Genomic DNA, 18,251 nt, shown 5'->3' on the forward strand with positions numbered 1-18,251 from the left:
TAAGTGTATGTTTGACTTTTTAAGAAGTGCTAAACTATTTTTGAAGTGGTGCTACCATTTCCCACAGAATATGAAGCTTCTAATTTCTCCACATTCTTGCCAACACTTGATACTGTCTTTGTGACTACAGCCATCCTTGTGGGTGTCAAGTAGTAGCTCCTTGTGGTTTTAATTTGCATTTCCCTAATGGCTAATAAGGTTGAAGACATTTTCAAGTGCTTATTAACTATTCATGTATCTTCTTTAGTGAGTTTAAAAAAAAAAAGACATCCATTCAGACCCTTCGTTTGTCCAATTTGGGGACTTGCCTGGCGGTTCAGTGACTAAGACTTGGCACTCTCAATGCAGGAGGTCCAGGTTCAAGTCCTAGTCAGGGAGCTAGAGCCCAAAAGCTGCAACTAAAGATCCTGCTTCCCATAACTCAGACCCCGTGCAGACAAATAAGCAAGTATTTTTGAAAAAGAAGTACAATTTTTCCACTAATGCATTTCTCCTGTTCTGCTTCTATCCAGAACATTATGTCACCATGTCTCCTTAGATCCTCTGGGTTATGACATTTTCTGGTCTTTTCTAATTCTAGGTCATTTGCCATTTCCATATAAATTTTAGAGTCAGTTTGTTGATTTCTACATGAAATGCCCCTAGGATTTTATAGAGAGGGTACTGAAGCTATAGATTATTTGGAAGAGTTGCCATCTCCATTGATTTAGATCTTCTTTGCTTCAGTAGTGTTTTGTAGTCTGAGTATAGAGTCTTTGCTTCCTTCATTAGATGTATTCCAAATACAATTTTTGCTCCTACTGTGGATGAAATTTTTCTAATCTCATTTTCAGATTATTATTCATACAAAGAAACACAACTAATATGTGTACGTTGATCTTCTGTCTGGAGACTTTGTCATCTGCAAGCATGTCATCTTTTTTTTTTTTCTTTTTTTAGCATGTCATCTTTTAATAAACACAATTTTACTTCTTTCATATCTGAACACCTTTTCTTTTCTTTACCTGTTGTAATGGTTACAGTCTCAAGTACTATGTTGAAGTGGTGAAAGGAGACATACTTGCCTTGTTCCCCATCTTGGAGGGAAAGCATTCAGTTTTTCACTGTTAAGTGTGTTAGTTTAGGTTTTTCATAGTTGCCTTTCATAAGGCTGAGGGATTTCTCCTCTAGTCCTAATTTGTTGAGAACTTTAATTGTGAATTTTCAGCTGTCTATTTCTCTTTTCTGTTAAGATTTACCTCATGTATTTTAACTCTTTAAGTTCTGTAAGATTTTGCTTCTGAAGCTAGATCCATATACATTTGTAATAGTTATAACTTTCTGTTGACCCCCCTTATCAATGTGAAATATTCTTTGTTTCTAAAATTTGGTGGTGTTTTTTTTTTGGCTGTGCTGGGTCTTCATTGCTGTGAGGGCTATTCTCTAGTTGTGGTGTATGGGTTTCTCATTGCAGTGGCTTCTCTTGTTGCCACTCCTGGGCTCTAGAGCACAGGCTCAGTAGATGTGAACAGGTTTAGTTGCTCCATGGCATGTGGGATCTTCCTGGACCAGGTATCGAACCCATGTCTCCTGCATTGGCAGGTGGATTAATTACCACTGAGCCACCATGGAAGCCTTAAAAGTCAGTTTTGTCAGGTATTAACATAGCGTTTAAAGCTCTCCTGTGATTACTGTTTATGTGGTAAATTTTTCAAACTATTTTTGTCTTTGAATCTAAAGGGTCTCTTGTAGAGAACATATGGTTGGATCTTGCTTGATGTACTCTGCATTAAAGTTAAATAAGCAGGGTGACAATACACAGCCTTGATGTACCCCTTTCCCAATTTTGAACCAGTTCATTGTTTCACATCCAGTTCTAACTGTTGCTTCTTGACCTGCATACAGGTCTCTCAGGAGGCAAGTAAAGTGGTCTGGCATTCCCATCTCTTTAAGAAAGTCAAAGGCTTTAGCTAGTCAATGAAGCAGAAGTAGATATTTTTCTGGCATTCTCTTGCTTTTTCTATGATCCAGCGGATGTTGGCAATTTGATCTCTGGTTTCCTCTGCCTTTTAAAAATCAAGCTTGTACATCTGGAAGCTCTAGGTTCATATACTGTAAAGCCTAGCTTGAAGGATTTTGAGCATTACCTTGCTAACGTATGAAATGAGTGCAATTGTGCAGTAGTTTGAATATTCTTTGGCAATGCCCTTCTTTGGGATTGGAATGAAGACTGATTGGAATGAAAAGTGGTTGTCTAGGGATTACAATATGCATCTTTAATTTATTATAATGTACTTCAGCTTAATATTGAAAGTTTCACATAAATATAGAATGTGTGCTACAATATAGCTCCATTTTCTCCCTCTCCTGTTTTCTATTACTGTCATGTATTTTTTATCAATATATATGGTAAGTCCAATAATACATGTTATAATTACTAGTTCAAATAATCTGATATATTTTTCAATTAAGAGAAAAAATTAAGAGAAAAAATATAAAAATCTTATATTTAGTTATGTATTTTTTATTCCAGAGATCGCCATCCTCTTCCACAGACTGCATTTGACACCTCAGCCTTGTAGCAAATGAGAGAGACCCAGAATCAGAAAATGCAGAGAAGCTTCATAAAGGGCAAACAGAATGGAACCTCCCCAAACTCCTGCCATCATCTAGGGGTTAACAGTCCCTTGACCACAGGGCACCACTTTCCGTGTGTCCTGCTTTATTCCTCATATCAGAGTAAGCTAATGTCTATGAAAGTGCCATCACTTTATGGCAAACAGAAGTGGGAAATGTGGAAGCACTGACAGATTTTATTTTCTTGTTCTCCCAAATCACAGCGGACAGTGACTGTAGCCATGAAATTAAAAGACGCTTGCTCCTTGGAAGGAAAGCTACGACAAACCTAGACAGCATATTAAAAACCAGAGATATCACTTTGCCAACAAAGATCCATGTAGTCAAAGCTGTGGTTTTTCCAGTAGTCATGTACAGATGTGAGAGTTAGACCATAAAGAAGGCTGCACGCCGAAGAATTGATGCTTTTGAACTGTGGTGTTGGAGAAGACTCTTGAGAGTCCCTTGGACTGTAAGGATATCAAATCAGTCAATCCTAAAGGAAATCAACCTTGAATGTTCATTGAAAGAATTGATGCTAAAGCTGAAGCTCCAATAATTTGGCCACCTGATGCAGAGAGTCAACTCACTGGAAAAAGACCCTGATGCTGGCAAAGACTGAAGGCAGAGGGAGAAGGGGGTGGCAGAGGGTAAGATGTTAGATGGCGTCACTGACTCAATGGACATGAGTCTGAGCAAACTCCAGGAGACAGCGAAGCCCACCGGCATCTGGCGTGCTGCAGTCCATGGGGTTGCAGAGAGTTGGACACAACTGAGCAACTGAAAAACAACATGAAAATTCCCTGAGAATTTCCAATGCTGTATGATTTCAAGGTACCACTATTAATACTGTCTAATTTGAAATAAGAAACTCAGCTCAGGGAAGTTGACTTTCTCAGCTAATTTGTGGCAGAACTGAACTTTAACCCAAGTCTGCTAGAGCTGAGCCCAGCACTCTTTCCTAATCAGATAAGCAGTCCATACTTAAGCAAACTCACAGAGAAATACTGTCACAGAGAAACTGGGTGTATCTGTATGTTAGAGACGTGTAGTTGACTTAAAGTGGAAAGGTAAATTGAACTTTCAATGACTATTTTTGGGGAACAAACAGCACTTGTAATAATTTTACAAGGCAGAACTTAACACAATTGTAACTGCTTTCTTCAAGAAGGCCTTCATGCCTCTCAGAACTTTCAACTTTTTTGCAACTATTTCCTTTTTCTGTGAGACTCCGTTACAAAGAAAACCTACTATCAGATTTTGCTGCAGGAAAAAAAAAATTGATTGCTCTAGTCTGAGATTTAGCAAGGGAAAAATTATGCTGAGTCAATGTGACTAAACATCTAGACACACCCAAGCTACTTCTGTGAAGCATCATTTTAGGCAAACATGTTAAATATCGAATTAAACTGCCAGTTTTTATTCTATTATTAATGGTATGTGCTACACAGCCTCGCATGTCTTTGTTAAAGTGTTAACAACCAGCAAAAAGGAAAAAATACTGCTTCCCAATATGGTTGGAAAACTACTGCAGACTGGTTTAAAGAGAGCAGGGCTGGGAGAAAGCCAAGTCTCCCCTAAGATGAAGAGGGTAGATCCAGGATGACTGGGTCATGGCTCCAGGCTGACCTCTAGTTTTTAGAAAACCCTCAAGCTCTTGGCTTATAATGCTCAAGTTAACTCACTTTTCATCTTATCATTTTTTGATTTTTTTTGCCTTGCCCTAACTCCCCAAATCCCAAATCAAAGTCTAAGCAGAAATTCTACAGAAACAACCCTTTCCTGCAAAGCTCCCCAGGTCCAATCCTTTGCTTGACTTACTTACATAAGAGGGTGTGTCAGTCACGTACTAGTTGGAGTGGATTTGATTATACGGTCTCTCACTTGCTGTATAATCCCCACAGCTGATCTCAAATGGCTTGCTTACACAGTAGGTAGAAAGAAAGTGTGATTTTTTAAAAAACCCAGAGACTGTATTTTCTTGGGCTTGAAAATCACTGCAGATGGTGACTGCAGCCATGAAATTAAAAGATGCTTGCTCCTTGGAAGAAAAGCTATTACCAACCTAGACAGCATATTAAAAAGCAGAGACATTACTTTGCCAACAAAGGTCCATCTAGTCAAAGCTATGGTTTTTCCATTAACCATGTATGGATGTGAGAGCTGGACCATAAAGAAAGCTGAGCGCTGAAGAATTGATGCTTCTTAACTGTGTTCTTGGAGAAGACTCTTGAGAGTCGCTTGAACTGCTAGGAGACTCAGTCAGTCAATCATAAAGGAAGTCAGTCCTGAATATTCATTGGAAGGACTGATGCTGAAGCTGAAGCTGCAATACTTTGGCCACCTGATGTGAAGAACTGACTCATTGGAAAAGACCCTGATGCTGGGAAAGATTGAAGGCAGGAAGAGAAGGGGATAACAGAGGATGAGATGGTTGGATGGCATCACTGATCCAATGGACATGAGTTTGAGCAAGCTCCAGGTATTGGTAATGAACAGGGAAGCCTGGCGTGCTGCAGTCCATGGGGTTGCAAAGAGTCAGACATGACTGAGTGACTGAACTGAACTGATATATTCTAAAAGCAATAATGTAAGCATGTGATGTGCTCTGAAAAGCTAAAGATTTAGGACTGTGCAGAGACCAGAAGTTTCTAAAATTGAAAGTGGAATGCCAGGAAAAATCAGATGTGGGAGTGATGCATTAAATGAACACACAGAGTTCCACGGACCCTCCTGATGCTCTGTGCTATCAGCTTTGTGAGCACCATGGTGGCCATGAGACACTGGATGAGGCCAAGTGCAGAAGACAACCCACTTTATAAAAACTAATGCAGTTTAAGCAAAAAGTCCAGTAGAGTTCAGGAAGACATGGCCTACAGTTGACCAATGAGTCCAAGGAAAACCAGTGACCAGGACGACCCACTCCAACTCTGTCACTTAGCTGTCTGTCTGGGGGCTGCCCACAACTTGGCATCACCTTCTAGCACTTAGGATAAACCGTGCTGCTCCCCACAGGACCTGGGTCTGACCTCCCCTCTTGTCTTGGCTCCAACCCTGCCGGCCACATCCAGGGGTTCACAACACCCATGTTTCCCTTCCAGTTCATTCATCCCCATCAGCAGACACACATGCTGGCCTATCACCTTGCTTTAGAATAAAAATAAAAACTTCTCCGTAACCCCATGTCTCCCCCGCCCCCCTCCCCACTGTACTCCTCACTCAACCTTCCCTCCTCCCACTTTCCCTGGCACCTAATCCAGCTAGACTCTCTTTGGCACCACTCAGAAGACGTTCTACTTGTGGACGACCTCACCTGAGCGGAGGCACCATTTTCTCCTCCCATGTGAAGTGACTCTGTTACTGGATCATTCCTGCTTCCATCAGCCCCACATAGGAGAGAAATGAAACTGCCAGAGTTTGGAAGGAGCCCCTGGCATGGCCAAGCCAGCCATTTTCTCTCTTTGGGGATCTCAGCTGCCATCAGGGAACTTCTCAGCTGACATGGAAGCTTATGAGACATGTAGGGTCTCAGGCCCCACTCCAGGCCTCCTCAATCTGAATCTGCATTTAGTACAACCCACAGGGGAGTCTAGTGCACATTAAAGCTCAAGACACACTGCTGCCCACCCTCTAATTCTGACATTCAGGATTAGGGAATCCATTAAACCCCAGACCTAAGCCACATTCTCCAATCGCAGTTTTAATGGTAATGAAGGAGAAATTTTGATTGCCCTTCTGCCTTCTCAGTTGGCTATGAAACTGGGAAGCAGTGATGGCATTCCACTGGTCCCTCAAACTTCTTCGAACCTCCTCGTTGCCAAAACCTGTGGTCACTGCTCAGTTCTTATTTTAACCGGTCAGCTGCACCGGACACAGTCGTCACTTCCTCCATCTTCACATACTTCCTTAACTTGGTTGCCAAATACCATGCCCTCTTCATGACCACTTCTCCTGGGCTTTGCTGTCATCCCCTCGCCCGACTGCCCCAGGCCACAGAGCTGATTCTCATCAGCTTCTTGCTCCCCAGATCTCCTCACCTCTTACCTTTGTTGATTTACTTATTTTTGTCCTTGGCGGATCTTAGTTGCAGCTTGTGGGTTCTTTATTGCAGTGCCGGGCTTAGTTGCCCCGTGGCATGTAGGATCTTAGTTCCCCAACCAGGAACTGAATCCTTGTCCCCTGCATTGCAAGGCAGATTCTTAACCACTGGACTGCCAGGGAAGTCCATCTTGCCTTTATTGTCACCTTCATGTGACAGTTCCTAAATGTGTCTCCAGCCCAACCTCTCCCCCTGAATCCAACGAGTACATTCAGCTGCCTCAGGGAGCACACCTGCAGGTGCGAGCACTTGATGTCTCAGAGTGAACAGGCCACCAAGTCATCCACTCAGTACCGCCCTCTGCCGTTCTCCTCCAGCCTCCTTCACCCCAGGGAAAGGCAAGTCTGTCCCGTTTGCTCAGGAACGCATCCCAGGAGTTACCTTCCTTCTTTCTCTACATGCAGTCACTCAGCAAACTCCAAGTTCTAACAGGATAACATGTCCTGAATCTGACCCTTTCTCCCCAGATTTGCTGCTCTCAGTCCAAGCCTCCATCCCCCAACTCCAACCCTCAACACTAGGATAATAACTTCCCACGTGGTCCCTCTTCCTCCACACGCCCCTGTCTCTACACACACAGGCTGCTTTCCAGAATGGCCTTTTTAAGAACATAAATAAAGGACTTACCTGGTGGTCCAGTGGCTAAGACTCCCTACTCCCAATGCAGAGGGGCCGGATTCGATCCTTGGCTTGGGAACTAGATCCCACATGCCATAAGAAAGAACCCGCCTGCATGCTGCAACAAAGATCAAGAATCCCAACCAGAGCAGCCAAATAAATATTTAAAAGATTTAAACAAACAAAACACACAAATAAGATCATGGGATGTATCTTCTCAAAATCCTCCCTTGGTTCCTATTTACTCTAAAGAAATTAGTTACCTAAGCCCTTGAAACCACCCAGGCCTGACTACTTCCTGTCTCCTCCTGGGCCACCTCCCTATTCTGGAACCTTCTGAGGACACAGCTGCCTCAAGTACTTATCTCCCCTGCTTGGAGACCACCTCTGTGCCCAGAGATTTGCATGGCTCAGGCTTCCCAGGTGGTGCAGTGGTAACGAACCCACCTGCCAATGCAGGAGATGCAGGTTCGATCCCTGGGTCGGGAAGATCCCCTGGAGGAGGAAATGGCAACCCACTCCAGTATTCTTGCCTGGAGAATCCCGTGGACAGAGGAGCCTGGCGGCTACAGTCCATGGGTCACAAAGCGTTGGACACGACTGAGTGCACATGCACCTGGCGTGGCTCACTCGTTCATTTACCGAGTCTACTCTCATGTCATCTCCCGCAGAGGCCTTCTCTGCCCACACACCTAAAAGGACGCCTCTTTCCCTCCCATCCCTTCTAACATTTTATTCAGCTTTACTCTGCTCTGTAACACTTTAAATTTGTGTAGCGAGTATCTTCCATTACCGGAATGGGAGGGCCACGGGTACCAGGCCTGTCTGGTTCGCTGCCGAGTCATCAGCATCCAGCTCACGTGGGCACAGGTAGATGCGTGGGAACTGAGTTGATGCTTTTCGCCTGAATGTCGCCTTAACTCCCTGCTTCCACTCCTCCCCACACACCCAGGACAGTGGCCCCTGCTCTGCTCTGCTCACAATGGGAACTTGTTAAACTGATACAGTGAACATCCCAACCACTGTACCACCTACAGAATCACTACCATACCACACACTACAGACTCACTGATACGTGAAAAAAGGGACAAATCTTCCATCTAGAATAGCCACTCCCATACCTGGGAGGAGAGTACTTTCAAAGAAACAACACCACAATAGTTACATAATAACTGTTGTTTGGAATTCTCAGAAAGGAACATGTATGTCATGGCATTGTGACGCTTTTCCCAGAAGAGCAGTATCTTTCCTAGTCAAGAAAAATCTTTGCGTAAATACCTTTCAAAGGGTGCAAGAATAAATGCACATCAAAAGCCTTCTGATGCACTGGTTGTACCTTTATTAATATGACCTCGTTTACTAATAGTTCCGTGATGCAAGGTTACCATACACAGTTAGATAATGTCTGCATTGCACATCTAAGGCTATACAGCAAAAGAACGAGAATTAGTACAAATACAAGAACTATATTTACATTCTGTATACTCAAGCTCCGAACGTCAGATCATATTTACATAATAAAACATGAAAATGAAAATCTGAAATTAATAATGTACATTGTTGCTAATGTGCTCAACTCCTTCCCTGGGGAGAGATCAGTTTGCAAAGTCTTGGTTCAAAAAGGCCACTTATGCTTCACGGGTCTTGTGGTTGTGCACGAGGAGGGTGACGAGACCCGAAGTCTCGCGGGACAAATGCTTCAGAACCACCAAGTTGGGGACGACTCATAGAAGGCTGCTGGGTTCCTCAGGTGAACTGATGCCAGGATGTGCAAATGAAAAGGATGAACTCGAAGACGTGAAAACAACATGCGACAGCCAGGGTTTGGCAAGAGACCAACCTCAGCTGGGACTTCCTATCTGAGCACAGGCCATTTGGCTGTGACTCTGTAACATGAAATTTATATCAACTCTGATTCCTTCCTTTAAGCGATCAGACGCTTTCCTAAGATTTGATGGGGCTCAAATACAAGTTTCATAAATGGCCTTTTGAACAACAGCAGCAGGGAGTCTCTCAGCCGATCAAGCCGTTTATTTACTAAGGAAACACAAGTCGATCCGTTCCCGCTACACGGTCACGGTCTGGTCACACCTTGGTGAAGTGTCACAGGCCACAGGGGGCAGCTGCAGTGCACAGGCGTTAAGAGTCCTATTGAAAATACATTCAGCAAACCTTCTGAGAGCAGCAGCAGGATTAGTCTCTTCTTTTTAAAGAGCAGGTTAACAATCACATTTTAAAAAGGGAACCAAAAGGGAAAAACGAAGGACCCACACCAAACAAGAAATGGACAAGCCCTGATGGAGAAGCCGAGTGGAACCGGGATGAGGGGTGCCAAGTACCGACAGGTGCTACGAGCGCATCACCTTGCTTTTCCAGTTCAATGTGCAATTAATTACAGCTATGTAAATATACAAATACCTTAAAAAATTAAATATCCCTGTAAATTAGACAGCAAGCAGCAGGCAACAAAGTCTTTGCTTTGATATATGTGCCAGGAGAAGTCGTTTTTACTTTAGGTACCAAAAGATCTTGCAGTGATTTAACTAATTCCTTCATCTTAAAAGAGCTGAAAAACCCCATTGAAAGTGAGCAGTTGTGTAAGTTCTATACAGCTGAAGGGGAAAAAACTAGTGGTTTCTTAGTTGGGAGAAATCATTTCCCTCAACTTCCCTCACATTATAAAAATGGACTGGAATTCAAGTTCCCACCCAGCTGCCAGAGGCAGCCCCTCCCTGCGCTGGTGGCCGTGCGCGGGCTGGCTGACCCCGCAGAGCCCGGCCCAGGAGCTGACTGACCCCTAGGCAGGCGCAGAGACAAGGAGGGTGTGGACACCTGTCTGGTGGAAGCCGTGGGGCCATCTTCTGCTCTGACAGGAGTAAGGAGGATGCGGGGAGGAGATGGTTACTTTTAAATAGCACTCATTTCTCCTTACTTTGTATGAGTGTTCTTCCTTGCTTTATTATTCTGCTTGCTTAAAAGAGTGCATTAGGGGAAAAAGAAAACCCAAAAACTACCTTAAAAGGTAGCTACCTTAAAGATTTAAGTTCTTTCACTTTTCCTTTTCCACAAAAGCCTCATAATTCCTGCTATAAATTCCCTCTCAGAGCTTGAAAGTGGGGACGGGCCTGCCTAGAAAGGGAACATCAACCCTTGCTCCAGCTTTAATCTGAAAATAGGTCCCTAGAGAAGAGGGGCCCCTGTGGGGGCTGTACAGGTGAGCCATGGCCGCACCCCGCTGCCTCACTAGGCCTTCTGACCTCAGCCTGTCACAGTATCTGACATCCCAAAGCAAAGACTTTCCCAGTCAGTTTTGTTCAAGTGAGAAGCAAAAACAAGCCATGTCAGTCTGTCACTTGATTCCTCTCTCCCTCCGCTTCCCCCACCTCCTTCAGTCGCAGACATGGGTCCTCCTGTCAGACTAACAGCAGCAGCATCCATGGCCTAACTCTAAACGTTAACCTTCGAATCTCATCTTTGTTCCCTGAAATTACTTAATTTCAGCCCAGGAAGCTGTCTCTAAGCAAAAACAGACCCTGGGTTTGAGTAGACACTGGAAGGGCATAGTGTACCCATTAGAAAAGAAACCTCTAACTACGTTAAAGTCTCAAGTACCACTTAGAAAACAAGTAACATTAGGGTTAGTGACCTATGTTTCATTTAAGGAGAGGAAGAAAGTTTAAAAATCTACTACAGTTTTCCTTAATAATTTTTCAGGTAAGGCCATAGCCTTTGATTACTCTTCTTTCTCTTGTTCAGCTCTCCAGTGACTTCCTTTTCCTCCTCTTTGCAAAGCAATTATGAATGAAGCCAGAAGATGAGCCCCGGCAGGAAGGCCACAGTCTGGGTGCTGACGCGCCTGCCCAGCACCTGTTCTGAGGAGCGCGTGGGCCCTTCCCCCTTGCCTTCCGAGAGTCAGTGCCCTCAAGACTGGGGACCTCCGGTCTCCACAAAGTGGGAGCGAGCAGACACTTTCCTGATGGCCTGGGGGATGGTCAAAGAAAGGTGTGAGCAAGGGCGGGAAAGGATGGTAGAGGACATCCCCAAGTCAACTGGAAAGCAACCGAAGTACCCGGAGGCTCCTCTCCTGTTCATTCCTGGGACACTCACTGCAGCTGGAAGAGGCGGCGCATCTTCTGCCAAGGCCTCGGGCAGCAGGAGAGCCTGTTCTGTCACAGCAGGAGGCTGTGGGCAGAGGGCTCCTCTCCCCTCTGGCAGGATTTCCACGGAGGAGACAACCAGCTATGTCTGGGGCCGGGGTTCAGGTGGAACTGCATCTCTGCCCCCAGGTGTCCTTTTGCTTTTGGTGGTGCGAGGCAGTCTGTTATAACTTTGGGGTCCAAAAAGCAAACCCTGCCACGTTCGTTTATCTATTTGTTCACGGAGGGAGACAAGTATCACTGACAGGATTTCCAACTGGACGAGGATCACTGAAAACGGCCACTGGATTCAGAGGGAGGCTTCCCAGTGTATTTTGTTGTTCAGTCACTTAGTCATGTCCGACTCTTTGTGACCCCATGGACTGCAGTACGCCAGGCTCCTCTGTTCAAGTGTACTCTTAGAGCTACGTTTCTTTGATCAAAGGGAGCTATAACCATCACAAGGTCACTACCCAGCCTTACCATAATCATGATGATAACAAAGACCATCAGGTTTATCACCAGGAAGGCAGACACTCCCTCCTGATGGGATATTTGTGTATGACATCACGGCAGGAAATCCAAACTGAGCCACCGTCATCACTAATGCCCAGAACAGAACTGGGACTCAGAAGAGGCTCCCTCCCAGTGAGACAAACCGCTCAAGGAGCCCTCCTGTGAGGGAACACTGGCATCCTCCAGACCACCACCACCAAGGCCCCTGGGCCTGTGAGACCCACTGGCAACAGCCCTGGTTCTTCTCTTCTAACACGGTCAACAGCGGCCGCTGTCCCAAACCTGCTGAAAAGTCCCTCTCTTCTCCTCTCTTCCACTATGTTAAAATTACATAGCTATGTTCTAAATAAGCCCCAATTTCAGAGAATACACCTTCCCACCTTTAAGCTCACTACAACCATTTGTTTCCCTGAATGGAAAATGCAGGGATTAGTCATGGCAAGAAGCAACAGAAAGGGGAAGGGTAAGATTCTTCCCCTTAGGTTCTAAAAAGACTAGATGTCTCCTCCTTTAGTCTCTAAGCCACCCAAGAAAAGTTAAAATTATATCCCAAACAGAGAAAAGAAAGAAGTATTGTGGTGTCTTGAAAAACAGACAGGGATATCCAAAGACAGCAGCACAGATGTCAGTGGTCATAATGGGGACCTATCATACAAAAGGAAGCCAAAGTACACCAAAAAATAATTTGGATTTCCTTGGGGTTTTTGTGTGTGTGTTTTTGTGTGTTTTTTTCCCCACTTTTGTTAGACCACATGCTTCTAACAAGATTCTCAGCACAGGAAAAAAGAAAAGAGTACAGAGCAATGGGAATGGGGACCAGAAGCACTAGAAAAAGTGCTGGACGAGAGGGACGAGTAGTTAAGCCACAGGATCACACACAAGAGTAACCGTCAAGGATCACAAAGAGAAATGAGGGGAAACACTTTCTTTATCTCTCGGAAGGCGGGTGAGGGTGCTCAGCAGTCACCTAGTACTTCGCTTGGCTCGGGCATCTGCGGGAGAGTTTTGACCTGCAGGCGACAAAGGGATGAGAGGATGAGATAGACACAGGGTTGGAGGCTGGGATTCAGGGGGCCCTGCCCCGTAGGTCTGCTTTTCTGTGCCCCTCCTTCATGTCCTTCGTCCTCCCATCCTGCACTGCAGGCCCAGTTGTTAGGCCCCTGGACAAACAGGTCAGCCGATGGTCCTTCTCACTCAGGGTCCTGGGACAGAGGCCCCTCTCGGGGTCTGAGGTTGGATTGCACAGTGAACACTGGTGACCATTAAGGTTCTCCCAGTCTTTCCTTTACTCAGTCCCACAGCCTCTAGCTGCAGCCCCCTTAAGAAGAACAAGTCGAAGCAACAGATTAACTGGGTTCAAATGTAACCAGAGAAACATGTTCGCAACAAGGCTTTCATTCCTGTTTATGCTGACATCCCTGGAACCAACAGCCAAGGAGAGGAAGGAAACACAAGAAGAGCTTCTTACCGTATTGTGCCTGCAAGGAGCGGGTTAAAGGCGTACAACCAGTCGTTCACGTCTTTGTCGTTGAGAGCCTGCAAAAGGACCCCACGGTGCTTGGTGCACACGGCAAAGGTGTTTGGTGTCTGGAAGAGACCCAGGAGAACAAGAAGGTTCCCATGGATACTGAACAATGGTGGCCACCTGCTACATTCAGAGGGCACACGGCCCTTCACATGGATGGTTCAGAGACACCAAACACAAAAGAGATATTCTGCAATACACGACAGAGTTCAGAACTCAAAAGGGCAGGCCGTGCACGGCGATGAACAGCGAAGAGAGCAGGACTGACCTTCACCATGGCCTGCTGGTCCTCGCTGTACTCCACCTGCGCTGTGGACAGGTTAATGATGCCCCGCTCCACAGGGTCTTTGTCGCTGTTATAGATGAAGACGTAAGGGCGACGGACCACGACGAAATGTTTAGCCCAGTTGCTGGACAGGGGCTCCTTGAAATGCAGATATCCTTTCTTGGAGACCACTGAGCTGAAAGGACAGGTCAGCAGAAGTTAGTTCCTCAGAAAAATTAAGTGATCATAAGCTGAAGGCCATCAAAACAGACTGAGGCCACGTTGTTTGAAGGAAACAGGCAATGATCTATTTGGCAGGCCATGTCAGATGAGGGGGACGGAGATACACCTGGAGCAGAACCCAGTGCCGATCCTGCATTCTGGGTCCATCTGCATTAGACTTGAGCATAACAGTTGGAAGTGAATTCCTGCTAATCTGTCTTCTAATACCTGGCATCTCTGTTCCATACAGTACTCACCCCGGTCTAATTTCTTCAATATCTGGAACAAGATTGAGAAATTCATTTTTTCCTGCTCGGGCCAAATAGGGCGTTTCCACAGGTGGGACAATCTGAAACTGTTCAAATTCTGGGCAGGGACTAGAGGCCCGGGAATTGGCTTCTGGTGTCCTTGAAAAGAGACAGAGGTTAGGAATAAAGAGGGTACCAAGAGCGTCCATGAGGTCAATGCACAAAACAATGCTTCTCCCCAAACACCAGGGACCCTGCAAATATCAGGTCCTCAGAGCCTGGCTAAGAAGACAGAGCTGGCATCCAAAAGGTAATTAATCCTACATCCACTGGGTGTCATCCTTCAGCAGTTATTAACACAAAGGAAATTCTCACTGATGACCAGTGAGTCTCTCAGTCTTCCCTCTTGTCCGGAAGCCCTCTGAACAGTAGGCTGAGGAGTATAAAGACCATTCCCTGGTATGCTCCTGTCTAGTCCCCAGGCCACACCAAGGGCAGCACCTAGGGCAGGGGTTCTCAAGGTGAGGTCCCTGATCAGCAGCATCAACTTCACTTGAAAAGAGTGTTAGAGATTCAGATTCTCTGGCTTCAGCTCAGACATGTGGAATCAGAAACCCTGGATGGGGCTCAGCCATCTGGGCTCTCACAGGCCTCCCAGATGAGGTTGATGTCTCTAAAGTCAGAACCACTGCCTGAAGGACCAGTGGAGCACACAACAAATAAGAACTGGGCTCCCATGTGATCGTTTGGAGCAAAGCTGCTGTGAGAGACAATTCCTGAGCTCTGTGTTATCTTTATAGATCAGCTTGGTCTAGTCAACTGTATCTCACTAACTCCAAAAAGCCCGTTTTTCTCACACTTCAGTGTTTCTCGAATTGGGATACATCTTATAATTGATGGCATGTCACATTGCAGTGACAGTGCTTTGGCTTTCTTGCACACTAGGTGCTAGGTCACTTCAGTCAGGTCTGACTCTTTGTGACCCTATGGACCATTGCCTTCCAGGCTCCTCTGTCCATGGGATTCTCCAGGCAAGAATACTGGAGTGGGTTGCCATGCCCTCCTGCAGGGGATCTTCCCAACCCAGGGATCAAATCCATGTGTCTTAGGTCTCCTGCATTGGCAGGTGGGTTCTTTACCACTAGCGCCAACAGGGAAGTTTTTTTAGTGGCATATAAATAATTTCTTACAGTTGATGGCAGTGAAATTCAACTAAATCACCCTGTTGTGCTGTTTTCTGCAGCCCACTGTGTCAGTACTGATACAGGAAGACAGACAGTTGGATGAGAACCAGGTGGGTTCAGACAGGTAAGCATAACAAATGGGGACAGGGAGAAGGAGACTGACAGCAACAGCACAGCAGTGATTATAATGATTAAGTCATGAGACCTAGACTTGGTCTCTATTACTCTTACCTATATATTTGGCTGTGTCATTAAAATATTTTTTCCAAAGTCATTTCAAAATATTTTTCCCTAGATGGGGCTTCCCATGTCTGATATGAATGGGGAGATAACCAGGGTTGTGAACTGAAGAACAAATCAAGCAAAGGGGGATGAAGAAGAGGAGTCAGTGATATGGTGCAGAGATTTAGGAAGGTATGACATTCAGAGGTGACAGGAGCACCTTCCAAGCCACTGTGACATCCAGAAAAGGCCCCCACATATCTTCCAGTGCTGCCTGGGAGATGGTGCTGCCCTTGGCTGGGAACCACTGAGCAAGAAGAAGGTTGGCTTTTACCTTGGTTCTCACATTAGCTTCTCTCGGTGAAGTCTGGGTACTTACTTCTGATCCAAGGAGTTGCTCCTTGCGTCCACCAAAGAGGGGCAGGTAGAGGAGGGAGTGAGGGTAGAACTACTAAAACTGGACACAGAGGGGTCCCGGCCGATGGGAGAGAGATCGGACAACTGGAAGAAAACAGAGCAAGGCAAGTGAGATTCAGATGGACACAAGGACCTCTGCAGCGAGCAGCTTTGGCAGCCAGGGACCTTACATTCACACATCTCCTGTGTTTCGGGTCTTTCAAGAAAACAATTTCTACAAATATTTTATGGCCTAAGTGTCACAATAGGAATAAAGATATTTACAAAAGAGGCAAGGCTTGCTTTTCATATTTATAAAATATGCCTGCATTTTATACTGCGATAGCCTGCTTCATTGACTAAATGACCCTGTCTATGCATGCCAAGCACTAAGAACAACAGGTACTGTTCTAAGAACATGGCAGGGGCCCTGCCCTCCTGAAGCCTACATTCTAAATGGAGAAGGCAGAGAATCAACCAGTCAACAAACACTTTAAGAAGTGTCAGGCAGGGATCAATGCTACAGCAAAACAGAAAGCAGGGAAGCAGATTAAAAAGTTTCAGAGACCTGCTGGCTTCACAGAGGATGGTTAAAGGAATTCACTTCAAGGAGGCAATATCTGAGCAGAAAGATGAAATAGCTAAGGAAGCTAATCATGGGACTATCTGGAAGATTATTCCAGACAAAAATAAACAGGCCGTGTACACAGACCCAAGGTGGAAAGCTTGGTGTGTCTAGGGAAGAGCAGGAAAGGGGATGATGACGGGAGGAGAGTGAAGCAGAAGCTCTCTCGAGAGTGTTCACCTCACTCTCTGTCAAGGACAACAAAATTTCATGCCACCAAGAGCCTCAGGACTTGCTGTGCCCTGCTACATAATAACATATCACCCTCAACAGAATATTCTTCTCCAAGGGATCCAGGGAAAAGCCAAATGTTTCCCATCTGGTAATTGGTCTAAGAGACAGAGAAGGATATGTTCATCTTCAGAAGTCAGTGTTCTGACTGAAAAAGTAAATAAATAAATGCAGGAGGAGATATGTCAGATATCCTCAGACATAACACCAGGCCCATCTCAAGCCACCTAAAAGCAGCAGAACCTGAGGACAGAAAACATGAGCTGCTCACCTTGCAGTCACTGATGCTGCCGTGCACCTGGCTGAATTCTCGGTTGAAAGTGTGGGTGAGAAGTTGCAGGCACTAGGGAAGAGAATGAGAAGAGTAAGTTTTGATGGTTAAACAAAGCCCTGAATTAAAGCAGGGAGGGAAAATAACATGCCTAAGACCCACAGTGGAGCTCAGGTGCTACTCAAATAACCTGGGAAATTAGCTAGGTATATAGCAAGGGAAGCCTTGGACCTGCCTAATAAAGATGATAATAGGAGTGGATAAAAAGCCATTCTCAAAACTGCAAAAGTGAATTACTGCAAACACCACAGTTTAAAGTGTTTAAGAATGCAATGGCATCTCTAATTCTCAACTCGTGTTGGTACTAACAGGCATGGAGATTTCTAGATGACATGTTCCTAAATCAACTAGATGACCATTCGATTACTGAAACAATCACAGACTCCCTCTTTTTTCTATATTCCATTGTCAGCCAGTTGCCCAGACCCACATGCAAACAAGCCCTCTGCCAGCTCCCGTGGTATCCAGGCACAAACAATGTGGATTTTACCTTCCAAACATCTCTCTCACGATTCTTCTTCATCCCACATACTCCCACCATAGTTAAAAAACTTGATCATTTCTCATCTGGATTATGGAAATAAAGAATTCTTTCTGCCTCTAGTCTCCTCACCACAAATTTAGCCTCTTTAGCACTGCCAAAGAAATCTTTCTAAAACACAAATACCCATTTGAAGCATTCCCAGGTCACTCTGAATGCTTTAGTCCAGCACCCAGCCTCTTCGTGATCTGGCCCTGGCCTGTTTCCCCAACTCCATCTCCTGTCCCTCTCCTGCACGGATTCCCTCACACTGGTCATGCAGTACATTGCTGGCTCTCGCCTGTGTATCCTCCCAAGGTCAGCTCATGAGTGCCCTCCTGGGCAGGCCTCTCCTCTGCCTCCCACAGGATTTCAGATCACACCTCTATTAAAAGCTAGCCACCCACTTGCCTGTAAACTTATTAAGGGTAGAAATTAAGTCTTCTTTACTCCTATATTCACAGTGTCAGCACAGGCCTTGAATCAGAGACCCTCAAAGAAAGATGAAAATGCAAAAG

The 18,251-nt window shown here is 45.3% G+C and overlaps 1 protein-coding gene across 5 annotated transcripts in view; it reads right to left on the reverse strand.

Annotated features, from left to right (window-relative positions):
• Positions 1 to 8,634: 8,634 nt before the first annotated feature.
• The window catches only part of KIF1B (kinesin family member 1B), a 150,803-nt gene continuing 141,186 nt past the window's right edge, over positions 8,635 to 18,251 (reverse strand). For all 5 annotated transcript variants that reach the window (XM_043922955.1, XM_043922953.1, XM_043922952.1 and 2 more), the window contains 6 exons: positions 17,154 to 17,225; positions 16,010 to 16,131; positions 14,234 to 14,383; positions 13,758 to 13,950; positions 13,433 to 13,551; positions 8,635 to 12,974 (listed from right to left, as the gene is read on the reverse strand). In XM_043922955.1, the coding sequence (XP_043778890.1) occupies positions 12,932 to 12,974; positions 13,433 to 13,551; positions 13,758 to 13,950; positions 14,234 to 14,383; positions 16,010 to 16,131; positions 17,154 to 17,225 (699 nt within the window). In that variant the 3' untranslated portion in view covers positions 8,635 to 12,931. The remainder of the gene's footprint in view (positions 12,975 to 13,432; positions 13,552 to 13,757; positions 13,951 to 14,233; positions 14,384 to 16,009; positions 16,132 to 17,153; positions 17,226 to 18,251) is intronic.

Source organism: Cervus elaphus, chromosome 14, assembly GCF_910594005.1.
Source record: "Cervus elaphus chromosome 14, mCerEla1.1, whole genome shotgun sequence".
NCBI classification, from domain to species: Eukaryota; Metazoa; Chordata; class Mammalia; order Artiodactyla; family Cervidae; genus Cervus; species Cervus elaphus.